The sequence below is a fragment of the Polypterus senegalus genome, chromosome 9 (assembly GCF_016835505.1).
Source record: "Polypterus senegalus isolate Bchr_013 chromosome 9, ASM1683550v1, whole genome shotgun sequence".
NCBI lineage: Eukaryota > Metazoa > Chordata > Cladistia > Polypteriformes > Polypteridae > Polypterus > Polypterus senegalus.
The window spans coordinates 168,403,550-168,419,434 of NC_053162.1; the positions used below are offsets into that span (position 1 = coordinate 168,403,550).

At 46.4% G+C, this 15,885-nt stretch overlaps 1 protein-coding gene across 7 annotated transcripts in view; it reads left to right on the plus strand.

The window, feature by feature from the left end:
• gramd1ba (GRAM domain containing 1Ba) overlaps positions 1 to 15,885 on the plus strand; it is a 325,749-nt gene that overhangs the window by 165,555 nt on the left and 144,309 nt on the right. For 4 of the 7 annotated variants that reach the window (XM_039764172.1, XM_039764173.1, XM_039764174.1 and 1 more), the window contains exon 2: positions 5,116 to 5,770. The exons of the other annotated variants lie outside the window; for them this stretch is intronic. In XM_039764172.1, coding sequence (XP_039620106.1) covers positions 5,391 to 5,770 — 380 coding nt within the window. In that variant the 5' untranslated portion in view covers positions 5,116 to 5,390. The remainder of the gene's footprint in view (positions 1 to 5,115; positions 5,771 to 15,885) is intronic. 7 annotated transcript variants of the gene reach the window in all.

Here is a 15,885-nt window from a genome sequence, read left to right on the forward strand (position 1 = left end):
ATGAAACCTGCCCAACTTTTGTAAGTAAGCTGTAAGGAATGAGCCTGCCAAATTTCAGCCTTCTACCTACACGGGAAGTTTGAGAATTAGTGATGAGTGAGTGAGTGAGTGAGTGAGTGAGGGCTTTGCCTTTTATTAGTATAGATATACAGTATGTATATGTGTTATACCATAGAGTGTTCATATCATTAACATGAAGATGCTGTGGACATTACGGTGGCCAGCCAATTAGGGCTGCTATTGCTCGACTCCTGAGTCTTCACTCATTTTCTAAGTGCAGCTTGCAAGTTCTACCTGCGTCCATAGGAACCTCTGCTGGAGACTCTGGATCACCTGTCACATCTTCAGAAATGTGTGTCTTAAGTGATTTTGGTCCGTGTGAGCGAGACCTTTGGTGAGAAGGCTCTGCGACGGATTTGGCACCCCATCCTACACTGAAGACTGCAGGGTGCACAATATTGTTAGAGTATGTGCTGGCCCTCATGAACCCTGAGGAGGTTTGAGGGTGTTCTTGTTAATTGGACGCCATGATAAATCGGAGTTAGTTCCTGTCTTTTGCTGATGGCATTAGATGAAGCAAGATGGAGAAGGTTTTGCTCTGTTGTGTTACATGACATTTATGACACAGACAGAACTGCGGTTTTCTCTATTATGGTCAACTCTGGTGTAAACCTGTAGACCCTCAATGCGTCCATCACACCCACCCACACCCACACACACACACACAAGCTCTAAGCCGCGGTCTCCCACACAGTCTGACTGACTCGCTTGTGGCTCATGTGCTAAGCACGTTAACCCTTTCTTACCTTATAAGGAAGTGACGGACACATGTGGGCGGAGCTAAGATGAACCCTAATTCCACACACGAGGGCTGCTAGGGCCACTTTGTTACAGAGACCACCCGGCCCCCTGTTTCCCTTTTTTCACTTCTGTTGTATCACATGTGCACCCCTGTCACAACATGGAAAATTGCTGCCCCCCATACACCTGTCGTCACCCTCGGCCCCCACATGTTATCTCTGGACCTCCCACTTCACTCCATTCATTCCCACCTTGTAGGGGTTGGGGGCCTGTAGCAAGACTCTGACTGTGCCCGTTAGTCATTTGTGCTGTTGGGCGCTGGCAGTGGGCGCGTGATCGAGCTGTTTACAGAGCGAGGTCTGTGTTTGCTCAGCAGCGGCTCTCTCGTCTGCCACTTAATTAAACAGTAGCGACTGATTGGTGGCTGGCTGTTGGGGGGGCTCAAATAGCTTTGATTGCACTTTCTAGCTGCGGACAGTTATCTTGACGCTTTCTTTTTCTACTCGCCCTTCATTTTCCTTGGCAAACTGTCCTGCCTTTCTCTTCTTCTGCTTTTATATAAAGCTGCTCAGCCTCTGGTTGCCCATGCCAACTGTGGCGCCACTTTCCTGGCACGGTGCCCTCGCTGGCAGGATGCACAAGAATGGCTTGCATTGACCCCATTGGAGACTCTTTGCTAGAACTGCTTACTTTTAAAGTTAGCCACGTGTGAAGCCGAGCAAGCACAGGGCAAGAAGGCAAAGCTGAAATGGCCCCCTCACAGCCCCGTGCCACTGATTTTAGGGCTTTACGTGAAGAGAGGAGGCTTTGAAGTCCAATGGTTTCATTGCAGGGCACTCAAGGGTCAGTAGAAAAGGGGTGTGGTACTCCCCTGCGCCCCGTCTCATTTTGGAATGCCCACTTTGGTCCTCACCCCTGTCGTCTGTCTCCTAGTCCCCTCTAAGTCTCAGTGTCCATACCTATGTCCTCCTGCCTGCTGTTGTCACTTCTGGCATCGTTCATAAAGAGAGATTACACACAGCAGTGGAAACTAAGACACAATTCTGAATAATGGATGTGCTACAGTGACACTGAGGGGAGCCACACACTTGGGAACCAAACTGGCGAGAAATGTGGTTACACGTGTCACAAAATCACCCATTTATGAGCGCAGACACTCAGGCCTGGGACATGGCTGACTGTTAACTATGGGCATATGAAAGTGTATGTGGATAGGGGATGGTGGACGTGTGTTGTGTCTGTCCATGGTGGCGGTTCAGCACACATCTGGGCAACAATTTAACAAAATACTGTAGTCACAGACAAATTGACATAGTGGGGGCATCTCCTGATGCTGTGTGCTGGGGTGCAGGTGAGGAGCTGCCAACTTAAATAATGAAGTAAGAGCTAGGAAGTCCACACAGGTGTAAGCAGGATGGCTAGTGGGTTATGAAACAGAAGTGATGCTGTATAGTGCGGTGCGCTCCACTTGCATGTGGAAGAAGGGCTTAAGCAAATGAAACGCTGCATAACACTGGGAACATGAAATGTGTGATTCTGACTCTCAGTGTTTTGAAACCCCACCCAAGCCCACCGCAGTTTTAATGTGTATGTGGTAGGCTGGGCTATGTAAATGAGTTGGAGCATTGTGCTGTGCATATAGAGTGTGCACCTTGAACTCGCAATGTACTGTTAACCTCACCCCCTCTCGGCTTTAAGGTGATGGGCGGGGTTATACAAATGAGATGGAGCACAGTGCTGTGAATATGAAAGTGTATGATTCTGTCATAACAATGTACTGTTAACCACACCCACTACCATTCAGCTTTAGAAAATATGTGGTAGGAGGGATTATGCAAATGAAATGCTGCATAACACTGGGCACATGGAATGTGTGATTCTAACTCCCAGTGTTTTGAAAACCCCACCCAAACCCACCGCAGTTTTAATGTGTATGTGGTAGGCTGGGCTATGTAAATGAGTTGGAGCATTGTGCTGTGCAAATAGAGTATGCACATTGATCTCGCAATATACTGTAAACCTCACCCCCTCTCGGCTTTAAGGTGATAGGCGGGGTTATACAAATGAGATGGAGCACAGTGCTGTGAATATGAAAGTGTATGATTCTGTCATAACAATATACTGTTAACCACACCCACTACCAGTCAGCTTTGGTAAATATGTAGTATAAGGGGTTATGCAAATTAGATGAAGACTTGTGCGGTGTATATAGAGTGAGCAACTTGAACTCACAATGTATGGTTAACCCCATCCCCACCCATCTTAATGTGTGTATGGTGGGCGGGGTTATACAAATGAGATGAAGCACAGTACTGTGCATTTGGAAGTGTGCGATTCTGTCTTAGCAATGTACTGTTAACCACGCCCAATACCATTCAGCTTTAGAATATATGTGGTAGGAGGGGTTATGCAAATAAGTTGTATCATTGTGCTGTTCATATAGAGTGTGCAACTTGAACTCACATTGTACTGTTACCTCTACCTCCCATCCAGCTTTAATGTGTATGTGGATTGGCGCATGGCATTATAGAAATTAAATGGAGCATAGTGCTGAACATATGTAGTGAGCACTTTAGTCTCAAAATATATTTTACTCTCTCTCTCATAATGTACCGTTCATCCCACCCACTCCCAGTCAGCATTAGTCTATATGTGCTAGGAGGGGTTATGCAAATGAGTTGCTGCATAGCACCGCGCATATACAGTGTGCACTTCAATTTCCAAGGTTAGAACTGGGATGCTTTATCAACCCGCACTGTTTTATTTGGTAGGAAGGGTTATGCAAATGAGATGCTGGATTGTACTATGCATATATAGGGTGTGCGAGTTTGACAATTTTTTGTTAACTACGCCCACCCCCATCCCACTTGCTTTAGTGTGTATGTGGTAGGATGGGTTATGCAGTTTGAGATGCCTTATAGGACTCTGCGTAAAGAGTGTGCACTTCAGTCTCCAAGTTAAGTTCTGAGATGTGTTATTAAACCCCCTCCCATCTAATTTGGTAGGCAGGGTTATGCAAATTAAATGCTGCATTTCACTGTGCATATAAAGTGTGCACTTTAGTTTCACAATGTGTATGATTCTGTCTCGCAATGTATTGGTAACCCCGCCTACTTCCACTCAGCTTTAGCGTATATGTGATAGGAGGGGTTATGCAGATGAGCCGATGCATAACACTGCATTTAGAAGGAGCACCTTAACCTCGCAATGTTTTTTTATTCTGCCTAGCTCTGTACATATAGAATGTGCGCTTCAGTCTCCTAATGTGTTCTTAACCCTGCCCCATGTTATCTGGTAGCAGGGGTTATGAAAATGAGACAAAGGCATAATACTGTGCATATAGAGTATGCACCTTGGTGCAGCTCCACTCCTCAGTGTGCATCTGGTTTGTGGGGTTATGCAAATGAGTCATTCACTGCAGCACTCATTTGCATAATCCCACCCAAAATTTACACATATTTACACCTGACTCGGCTTTAGTGTGTATGTGGTAGGAGAGGTTATGCATTTGAAATGCTGCTTCACAATGTGCATATAAAGTGAGTGCTTCAGTCTCATAATACATTCTCAATCCCGCACGATGTGATGTGGTAGGTGGGGTTATGCAAATCACAAATCGGATGCTGTTTCGCACTGTGCATATAGAGTGTCAGTGTCTTCTAAAGCATGCCCCATGTGATGTAGTAGGCGGGATTATGCAAACTAGGAGTTGTCTAGCACTGTACATATAGCGTATGCACCTTGTTCTCACAATGCATTGTTAACCCCACCCTTTACACTCCCACTATTTATGCAAATGAGGCATTTTGTACATTTCAGATGTAGCGGGTGTCCGTCACTCTTTGTGTGGTCCCCAGTGCTTGTGCGTAGTGACAGGGCTGCCCATCAAACTCCTATATGAAAGTGAGCTTTGGTGTCTATGTTTGTGTGGTTATTTGTGGGGCGAGTTTTTAAATTGTTTTTCATATTTACACCTTTTATATATTTTGCTGTGTCCGGTGACAGTGTGAGAATGCTGTCAAGATGTCTATGCCGGTGTGTGATTTGTCAGCCCGACCGATTCCGATGACACCCTGTGTACTTTCTCAGCTCTTCTGCATGCTCCTGTTTTGTGTGTTTGTGTGTGCGCTTCCCTTAAGTTTGGCTTCAGCTAGTGTCTCCGAGAGTGTGTGCTCCACTAACACATGAGGAGTCCAGCAGTGATGACAGGAGCCTTCAGTGACAAGCCTGTGTGTGTGTGTGTGTGTGTGTGCGAGTGTGTGCATGCCTGCCTGCCCTCCAAAGCACATGGTATCACCTTACTCTAACCTTCAGGCTGTGTCGTGCGTGAAGACGAAGCAGAAGCCCACCCGGAGCTGACAACAGAGGACAAGCTGCGGATCTACCTCGTCCAGGGGCCTTCCTCCCTTCCTCCCTTCCTTCCAGGCTGTGAGAGATGACCTGAGGTGCTCCCCAGCTTGGTAACTTTGTGATCCTACGCCCTTGGCAGCCATGGAGTGGGCCGGCCTCTGACCCACCCAACCCTCACCAAAGTGAAGCCCACTCTTTGACTGGCAGTTGTCTTCTGCCACATCTGGTGCCCTTCCGTTATGCAACAAGTGGCCATGACTGAGACGCTGCAGCTACCTTCCCTGCACGTGCAGGTCTCGGCGGACTGTGGGGGCCTGGGGAGCACGGCGGTCTGGTCCAGCTCGTCCACCCCGACGCTGCGCCGCAAGCGCTTGAAGATGCGCCGCATGAAGAACGTGCTGAGCGAGAAGGACATGCTGGAGAACGGCGAGCTGATCCGGGACGTCTCGGGCTCCAAGGAGTACCTGCAGCTCCCCTCCATCGAGATCACGCCATCCAGTGATGAGGACACTCCCTGGTCCAACTGCTCCACGCCCAGTGCCTCTCCGCGCCGCAAGCGCTTCCTGCTCAAGAAGTGGCTCAAGGTGCGTGAGAAGAAGGAGCCGGGCAGCGAGAGCAGGTAGGTGGGCAGTGCCAGGGTAAGGGCAAGACGCCACGCCACCTTACTCTCTGTCTTTTTCGCTCATTGTTTCATTTGAGTCCACACATCTTTCCGTCTCCCACCCTAACCTTTCTAAACGTTAAAAGCAAGCTTTTGAGTCACTGATGCCTATGCAGAAATCAGAAATGGATGACCGTTAGGGTGCCCTGTAGGGTCCTGACCAGACACATTCAATTAGCTTTGGTTTTCTGCAGTTAAGGAAGCATTAAGCTGCAACATCCTAATCACATGCATGTGTGTCCGTCTCTGATTGGACGGCATCAGACTGTGGGACTGGCACCTCTGCTTGCCCATCAGACTAAAAAAACGGAAATTAATCATTCTGTGTATGGGACTGAGTGATGGTCAGATGTCTCATTCTCAGGAGGAGCCTAAAATAGCCCAAACCGAAAAAAAAAAGGAAGGCAGGTAACATGAAATGGGACGGCCGGGCATCCTGCTTGACCTATGTATGTTACACCCCCTCTGTTTTGCTGTGGTCATGAGACTGACCAGCCCTGTCCAGCTGACCTACGGTCATTTGGGACGTTTTAGAAGATGGTCATCTTCAGTTGTCAGCTTATCAGCATCCTGTAATAGGGGGCCATCAGGCGTCCCAAGTAGGGATAAAACTACCCAAATCCAGGTGGGCAAAGCTTGTAGAGATTTCCCCAGAAGACTCAACTGCAATTACTGCCAAAGAGGTTTCTACAGAGTGCCGACTTGAGGGTCTGCATACTTCTAGGAAGGCGTGATTTCAGTTTTTGATCTGTATTACATTTACAAACCTTTCTGAAAACCTGTTTTCACTTTTTTTTTTTTTTTTTTAATAGGAGTGTAGTGTGTTGGGTAGTGATGGCAGATGTCTGCTATTCAAATTACGTCTGCAATACAAAGATTGTGCAGAAAGTGAAGGAATCCACTAAATGAGAACAAACCTAAAGTGAAAAACTGGGCTGTCCAAATAGTTGTCATCGAGGGCCGAAACGTTAAACAAAGATTGAGGTTAAAGACTTTCAGAATGAATGTTGTGGCAAAGAGTCACATTATTCACAATCTCAGATAGGTGAAGTTCATCACGCCAACGACATCAAAAGTCATCACCTCAGAGGTCACACCCCCTAGCAACCGTGAGTGGCATCCTAGCAACGGTACTTGAAAAATTCCCTCGTCTTACACTACCGGTCAAACTGTTTTATAACACCTCGGTTTTTATGGAAAACCATGCAGTTTAATATCTTAAAGTTTCATGAAATCAAGACAGAATAAATAATGATTCCTAGACTTATTTTTTCTTTAAGTGTACAAACATTTATTCCAATTTTGGATTCATCAAAGTAGCATGTACCTTTTTTTCATATAACAGCCAAGCTGTGGTAACCCTTTTGATTCAGAGTGCCAGTCACTCTTTGCAAGTCACCAACTCTGCCTCCAGCAGAAGAACCCCAGATCACCAACTGTCAAACATGGAGGAGGAAGTGTGTTGTCACACACAGGGGAAGCATCGCCAACTCGACGGCGTACAAACACCATGCATGATGAACTGAAGAGTTCATATTGTGATTTATTGATCCATAAGACGTTCTACAGTAGTCTACAGAGGGAATTTTAAGGCCCTATTTTGTCATTTAAGGAATGGCTTTCTTACTGCCACTCACCTTGTCAAACCTGCAGCACAAAGTCTCCTCTTCACAGTACAAACTGCCACTTGCTTTATGTCGACCTGCTCTGTTAGGTTGTGCTTGAAGCTGCTGTGCTGTGAGGCGCCTATCAGGTGACCCTCAGGAACTTGTCTTCTGATTGGCTGCTGACTTTGGCTCTGTCAGGTCTCCTCCTATCAGAGTTTTGGATTGTGTAGAACACCACTGGCCTCGCTGACACTTCTTGCCTTTCATTTTATTACCTGACCTCTTCTGTGCCTTTACTTTGCCAGTTATCTTTCTATTCCTCACCTTTAATTTTAATACCTGCCCCGTCCTGTCTCACCTTTGACTTGATTCCTTGCCCCTCTGTTGCCATCTTTACCTTTCATTTGTTCTTGCCCCTTCTGCACCTTTGCCCACCGACACTGGCTCACTTCTGACCTGATTCTATAACCTCCCCCCCCCGCCATTTTCACCTTTTCTTTTATTCCCTCCCTCATCCTGCACCTTTGTCCCACCTTCTCTCCTGTCTTTCTTACCTGTTGTTTTATTCCCCACCCCTTTCTGCGATTTTTGCTTTACCCCCATTTTCCTATTCCTTACTTTTCATTTAAATGACTGCCCCCCCACCCACTCCCATCATCTCTGATCTTATTCCTCACCCTTCCCCCTCGCCTCATATTCCTTACCTTTCATCTCTTTTCCCCACCCCTTCTTCTCCTGTTCCCTACCTTTCATTGTATTCCCCGCCCCTCTCTCCCTCATGCCCCGCCCCCTCTCTCTTTCACCAGTCACATTCTCCTCCGTCGTCTTCTCTTTCTGCTGGCTGTCTGTCATTCTCATGATGTGTCTGGCTAGCCAGTCATTGAGTGGTTTCTCAGTCAGGTTTGGGGGGTGCATTCACTGCTACAGTGCGTTGCTGCACCCACCACATGACAAAACAGCTCAGGATCCTGTGGGACCCGAGTTCTGCCTCCGCACCACCCCAGTTGTGATCCCCAACATTCCTGAGCCCATTGGCTCTCCGTCACTTTTGACTCATCTGGGGGGTGGGGCTCCCAAGAGCTTTCCCTCCCACCCCTTCATAATGCAAGTGGCCTTCCTATTGGCGGCTACAGCAGAGTCACTTCGGCGGGGAGCAGAAGGGGGGTCTTGTCTGTCGTGTCAAAGCTGTGTGACATTTTATTTTTTTTTACGTTGGCTGGAGTGCCAATCCTGCCACCTGCCCCCATGGTTTCCCTGTAAGTTGGAGGGCCGCTTGCAGGGCCGGATGCAGTTTAACGTCATACCCAGGACAGGTTCTCTCGGTGATGGTGACAAATAGCAGCATGGGTGACACAATCTCATGAGCCACTTGGTCACTCCAAGACAAATGTGTTTTTCCGACCGTGTAGGAAAAAGAGATGCAACTAACCAGTGGATATAAATGCATGTAGGTCATTTCTAGGGCAAGAAGACTCTAAAGTGCCTTTCGCAGTGACAGCAGAAGTAATATTGAGCAAAAGGTAAAGGTGGGGTGGGGTAGGTTTGGCATCTACCATCCTTTCAACTGGTTTGACGAGCCAAATGGCATCCCAGCTCCCTACTCGGGTGGCCATCAGGTGGAGTAAAAGTGGCAGCCCCTGCACATCCTGGACATGCCACTTCTGCATCTGTGGACTTGTGTCTTTCTACCGCTGCCCCCGGTCCATTTTTGCCCACCAGGTCAGTGTCTCCGTGCTTAGAGGGTGGGCTGTTGGCTATCCATTCCACATCTCTGCTGCCTTCAGGGGTCTCTCTCTGTCCTTCGTTTTCTTCTGACTTACTGTTTGTGGCCGGCCGCTGTCCCTGCAGTGTTCTCTTCTTACCGTCTCGTCGATGTCTCTGAAGTGCCCATTTCTGTCAGCACGTCGGTCCCGCGTTTCTTGTCCGAGGGGGCTCTGCAGCTTTGATTTTGGCCCATTTTTCGTCCCATGAACTTCTTGTGGCCACCCACTCCCAGTCTGTAACCTGCACTTTGATCCTCCGTCCACTTCTGTTGTGTCTTCTGCCCTCGTGTCTTCCTAGTTGGCGGATTCGTTTCATGTCACCTTCTAGTGCCCACTTCCTGGGTTTGTCTCCATACTGCGGTTGATCCTCAAGTCCCCTGATGCCCACTTCACATGCCTTTCTCTGATGTCTCAAGCTCTTTCAGGTGGTCAGACCTGCGTGTCTGCTCTTTTGCCGCACACAGTTTCATCCAGCGTCCATGTCTGACGTCTCCCAGTGCGTTAAGAAGTTTTCATTGAGCTCCAGCTCAGTTGTATCTCGTGCCCAGTTTGTAATGGCTTCTGTCCACTACTGCACAGTTCCTCCAGTCCCCTGGGGGTCCTGTTGCTGTCCACCTGGGCTGTCTTAACTGTGGTCCTCCTGCGGAGTCCCTCTGCCCCCTTATCCCTTAATGCTAGTGTCCAGTGCTCCATTTCCCTATTAATAGGTGGCCATCATTCATTCATGGCTACAGGGGGCTACAGGGGGCTCCTTCCCACTTGATTTTGTTGTGAGGCTGTCATCAGAGCAGATATGTTACACCGCTGTTGATTTAAAGAGGGTCTTATAGCTCAAACGTCGCTCAGTAAAGCCATTCGGTCAGATGTATGATGGTGCCACCTGCACCCGCTTGTCCATTCCTTCCTCTTCTTGCTCTCCTTTTAGTTCTGGATACTCCAAATGCTGTTCCCGGACATCTTTTAACACTGGCATTAAAAGACAAAGATCTCCGAGGAGATGGAATCCAAGCCCCCATTGAGGCAGGCAGTGGTCACATCTCTGGCGCACTTTCATGTCTGTCACTAAACTGTAACTTGTCTAAAATGACAAACAGGTGTCCGGGGTGAGGACACGATGGCCGAGGCTTTGCTCACAAGACCCAGCTATAGCTCATTGGGTTGTGGCGCCGAAGTGGAGCATACCACAATGTAGGGACGCTTTCACCATGGGGCCAGCAGGGAGAGAAATAACAGAGTGACATGCTGGCATCATGACGGGTGACGCGAAATTTTATTACAAATGAACGGAATCCTTTGAATTGCTCCCTTTTGGTTCTTGAATGGTCCGTATGCTGGCACTGTGTTTTTTTTTTTTTTTAAGCACTGTCATAAGGTAGTTGGTGCCTCTAAAGGATCATGTACATGTGCCTGGCACCCCATCCAGAGCAGCTAACCAATGATGCCAGGCTAGGCTGTGGCATTCCACCACCCTGTCATCGAAGGTTTGTTCCTCCACATAAAGCTGAAGTTTCAATCGGTGCCATCAGGTTGACAATCGCACTGTGGAAATTCCCACCACTTGTCGGACCAGGGCCCCCTCTAGCATTTTTGATGCCCTAGGTGAAGCTGTAAACCCCTTTGCTTTGAGTGGGCTCTTCACTGCCAGACCTCTACATTGAAACCTGGGGACATGAGAGAGGACCCAGGACTGGAAAGAATGAAATATAGAAGGTGTGGGCACAAAACAGTGGATTGACAGTCTGTGAATGTTGGGGGGGGCGGGGGTATTTGAATTCTTTTAACAACGTCTGTTTACAAAACTGTGTTGGAACCAGCTCTGTATTAACATATGGACACAATGATGTCTACACTTAACATAAAATTCCAAACCCAGGGCCGTCTTAAAGTATCGGCACAATGGGCACTGGCTGGGGTTCCACGATGTTTCTGATGCCTGTGTATGTTTCTGTTTTGCTATTAAAACAGGGGTCTCAATGAATTACTTTGCCTTGGGTGGGGTGCTGTTAAGATGGCCATGCTTGGAAGAATATGCCTGTGATGGGTGACATTTCATAAAACTCATAGGCACTGGGCTGTATTAGCAGGGTTTATTCATTCATTTACTTAATTCAAATTCCTCTCTAATTACATTAAACTCTCGTATGCTGGTTTTTGAACCGCCAAAACACAGATACCTTACAATGATGGTGACAGTGTAGTTATAAAATTCATACAACAGCTCCTTAACATGTACAGTTCCTTTAAATTTAATTAAACAAATCGACCCACTTTAAAGAAAAATAGTCACAAAAATTCAAAGAAACGGAAGTATCATAAAAACAGAACCTTTACCCCCAATTCATATGTACTGTATCCTAGTACTACGCACGCTCCCAGCCTCTATCTCTCGTACTATTATCAGGTGTGCAGCGCTTGTAGAGACTTGACAAGTACACATGAAACTGTAACTGCTGCCGAAGTGGCTTCTACAAATTAAGGCTCTGAATACTTCAGTGAAGGAGGGATTTCAGTTTTTATTTTTTTAATTAAATTTGCAAACCGTTTTGAAAACCTCGTCATTATGAAAAATGGCAGATTTATCCATTTAAAAAATGGAATCTACCACGCAATAAAGTGTGCAGAAAGCGGAGGAGTCTCAATCCTTTCTGAATCCACATTTTTAAGATAGTTTATGAAATAATTTCATTTCTGTGGGTAAGTGACGCCACTGTGCACACCATTGCCATTTTTGTAGTAATGTCCGGTTACGGTTTTGCCCGTTTATACGGTGTTCTTCTTCATCCCAGATCATCTAAATTTCTTCTCCCCGTCAAGTTTGCCCGGCGTTAAGACGAAGAGCCGCTTTGCATTGTGGGCGGTGGTGTCGTCCAGCGGTAAATCGGTGTTGATCGCGCTCTTGAGTGATCTAATAGCACCATCTAGTGGCTTCTTTGAGAATAACAGGGTTTCTGAGTGTTACTGACGCCGCATTTGCAGATTATGTTTCCATTATTTTGCTACAATACATCCATCATCCAACCCGCTATACCCTAACTACAGGGGGTCACGGGGGTCTGCTGGGGCAATATTTCTTAATTATAATAGGTGATGCATCTGCTTTTCTGCCACCGTGACTGAGTATTTGGCATTTGTAAGAATAGTAAGCACAAGTGTGACAGTTTTCGCCGGTCAGTAACCTTTGGGAAAAGACATCAGCAGCTCATTTGAAAGGGAAAATCGGGATTTTATGAGTAAATGGTTGAACTGGGAAGTGAATTGGCAACACCCTGTGAAACTGTGCTTGCTCCGGCGGGGACACTAAGTAGTAAACTCAGAACTGCGGATTGAAGCTGGACATTTAGGATGCTCTGTCAGTCCTCTTAAACGACCCGTGAGGATGACACATTAAGCGGGCGCGCACACCGCACCAAAATACGCGCGCGTTCAAGGCACACTTAACACCATAGACATAGATGCCGCATTCACTGTGTTGCCAAGTCGACACGATACGTCAGCGCATCCGCCATATTGCGAGTGGCAAAAGTGCCATTTAAACTAATACAGGTAGACAGGTTTTCTGATGATAAAACAATAACGTTTAAATTAGCATCGTTTACATACAACAGATTTTGGCGAACCGTTTGAATGCAATTATTTATATTCATTTATACACTAATAATGGCAATTATTAAATAATAATAATTATTATTATTTTATTATTATTATTATTATTATTATTATTATTATTATTATTATTATTATTAAATAATTTCTCCCATATAAGTAACATTTCTCGGACTGCTTTCTTTCATCTCCAAAACATTTGTAGACTTTGTCCTGTTCTTACGCAACACAGTACTGAAGTATTGGTTAATGCCCGAGTCACCTCACGTATCGATTATTGTAATGCTATTCTATCTGGCATCCCACAAAATGTATCCATTGCTTACAACTTCTTCAAAATTCTGCTGCCAGGATAATAACCTACTGTTCAAAATCCACTGAACATATCACACCGATTCTCTCTCAGCTTCACTGGCTCCCTGTTCACTACTGAATACAATACTAAATACCGCTCTGAACATTTAAAGCTCTCTACAACTTTACTGATCTCCTCCAGACTTACACTCCCTCTCATTCACTCAGATCCTGTAATTTGAGAGTATTCAGTCTGGCAATATGGTGCAGCCTTAGTTTGTGAAAGACAAACACAACTAAAGACATGATCATAAAATTATGGTTGTCAATTTCAAACTGTGTTTCCTCCCTGAGCTCCTTGAGAAAAAACACATCATCTGAACCAAACTCAGCCCAAACAAACTGACTGATCAAAGATACACTGACAGCTTGCCCTAATATCGACTGTCGGATAACACGCTCAGCTACTTTGACCACCTTGACTGGACCCTCAGAAGGAATCATCAAACCTCCTTTTGTTTTTTAACACTAGAATTACCAGAGCTTACGAAAAAACTCGTAGATACGTCCCACCTTAAATCGCTTCTTAAATCCCTTCACACCTCTCCACCAACGTCCTTTGTCCTCTAAATGTGCTGATAAAGAGAAGCTAGAAGCAGCCGGCTATTCCAACCCCCCACCAATTTAGAACGTTCACGAACTTCTCCCAGTTCATGCCTTGATTGAGTATCTGGGAGTGAAGTGGAGTTTTAGAGTGGAAATAATAGATCGTTATTTGGAACACACGCATTTCATGTGAGTTCCATTTCTACAGTAATCTGTGTAAACACATTGTTAAAACAGAAACATTTTTCATATTCTAGTAGTAAATGACAAAATGTAGGCACAAACTATATAATGTATGAAGCCTGAAGGGATTTAAGAAGCGATTTAAGGTGGGACGTATCTACGAGTTTTTTCGTAGGCTCTGGTAATTCTAGTGTTAATGTGAGCAAGTGGTAGCTTTGATCATATGATGCCAGTACAGCATCTGTTACCAAACTAGCACCGGACACATCACAGGACAGCTTTCTCAAAATCCCGTCTAAGGGTCTTGAGGTGGATTTCTTTGGGAAACCTTCAGAGTTTGAGAAATGTTAACAGCTAACAACAATCTACGTTGTTAGTGACTAAATACGTTTAGCCAAAATGTTGTATGGAGGCTCACTTGAGCACATAAATGCATAACTTTGCCAGTTTAGCCTGGCGTAGCTAAAGTTAAGATTATAAAACGGGATTTTCTAATGGCCAAATATAACCAAAACAATTATTCAGCCTTAGCTATGAAATGTAATCCCCCGGGATCTGGTTTAGAGCGTACAGCGGTTTGCAGAATCCCAAGCAGCACATGCACGCGGCATCTTTATCCACTACTTCACTCCACAGCAGTGCCACTCGCAATATGGCGGCGACGTTGACGTACGATGCTGCTGGTCATGCGGCGTCTAGCAATTCAATGTCTATGCTTGTCACGGCCCATGCTATCGGCACGTTATTATTAGGTGACAGTGACTGGTCAATTAACAATTACTGATTTTAAGATGAAGTGAAGTTGAATTGTCAGACCCATTGATCAAAAGCTGTGAAGGAAGTGCGAGGGTCATGAGTGGGGGACCAATTATACGATGAGCATTTCAAATGGGTTTTGTTATGTCTTCCTTGCGTTTGGAGACCTGCTGCGACATATTCAGCCCTTCGTTTATCATTCTGGCACCCACATAACCAGCCTCTCCTTGACATTCACGATTTGGGGTACACGTAGTTATTGAAGTGGGTCCAGCTGCAGAGACCTCCACCGTTACGTGATTCGGTAGCTCCGCTAGACAGCCAATTGGATTGCAGGTTTTTTGTCATATGGTTTACATGAGCGCGGTCAGATAACCCTCCCCTCCCCCGACCCTAATCTTAACCACAGAGTCACCAGACGTTCTCACGGACGTGTAATATAAAGCGACGACCTCCTGAATGGAGTGGAGTGCTGGAGGTCCGCAGCTATGTGGTTTCCAAAGCTGACGTAATTTACGCCGTGCGGCCGCCATGTCCCCCAACGAGATATCACTGCAGACTTAGCTGGATTACGTAGAAGCTCATAACTTTAAGACCTGGAGAATCGCTCCTTGATGTCATAATAGGCGACTCTGGGACACGGTGAGGAGAAGGGTCTGAGTGCACCGGGCAGGGCTGGCACCACCATTAAGGCAAATTAGACATTCACCTAGGGCACAGATCATAAGGGGGGACCCAGCCGTATGGGTTAGCTACTGAACAGTCGGTTGGTGCACTGATAAGCTTGGCCTAGGGCACAAAATAACCTCACACTGGCACGACACTGGCACTGGGTATCAATGTCACTGATTGAACTGGTAGTATATGACTTTTGAATGGTGGAAATCACCACCTGCAATGCCATAGGCTGAGCCCATACTCACAGAATCTACAGGAGCGCGGGGCACTAAGGACAGGTCACTGTGGACATCTGGGCAGTTCTTGTCCTACCCAGCAGGCCCTGAAACAATTGAGAGGTATCTTGAGAGTTAATGTCCTGACTAGTAGGACAACGGTCAGCAAGTTGAGAGTCGATGTCTGGTCGTGGAGGCGTCTGCAAAGCCCTGTCCTCAACTAGGTCAACTGGGAGATATCTGAGTGGGTGCCCAGGTATTCGGTATCGGGGTCAATAGGCAGGCATCTTGGGATGACCTAGGAGTCACTTTCCTGTAGTGGCAGAGGAAGGGGCATTTCTCAATGGGCACTTTGAGAGTCAGTGTCC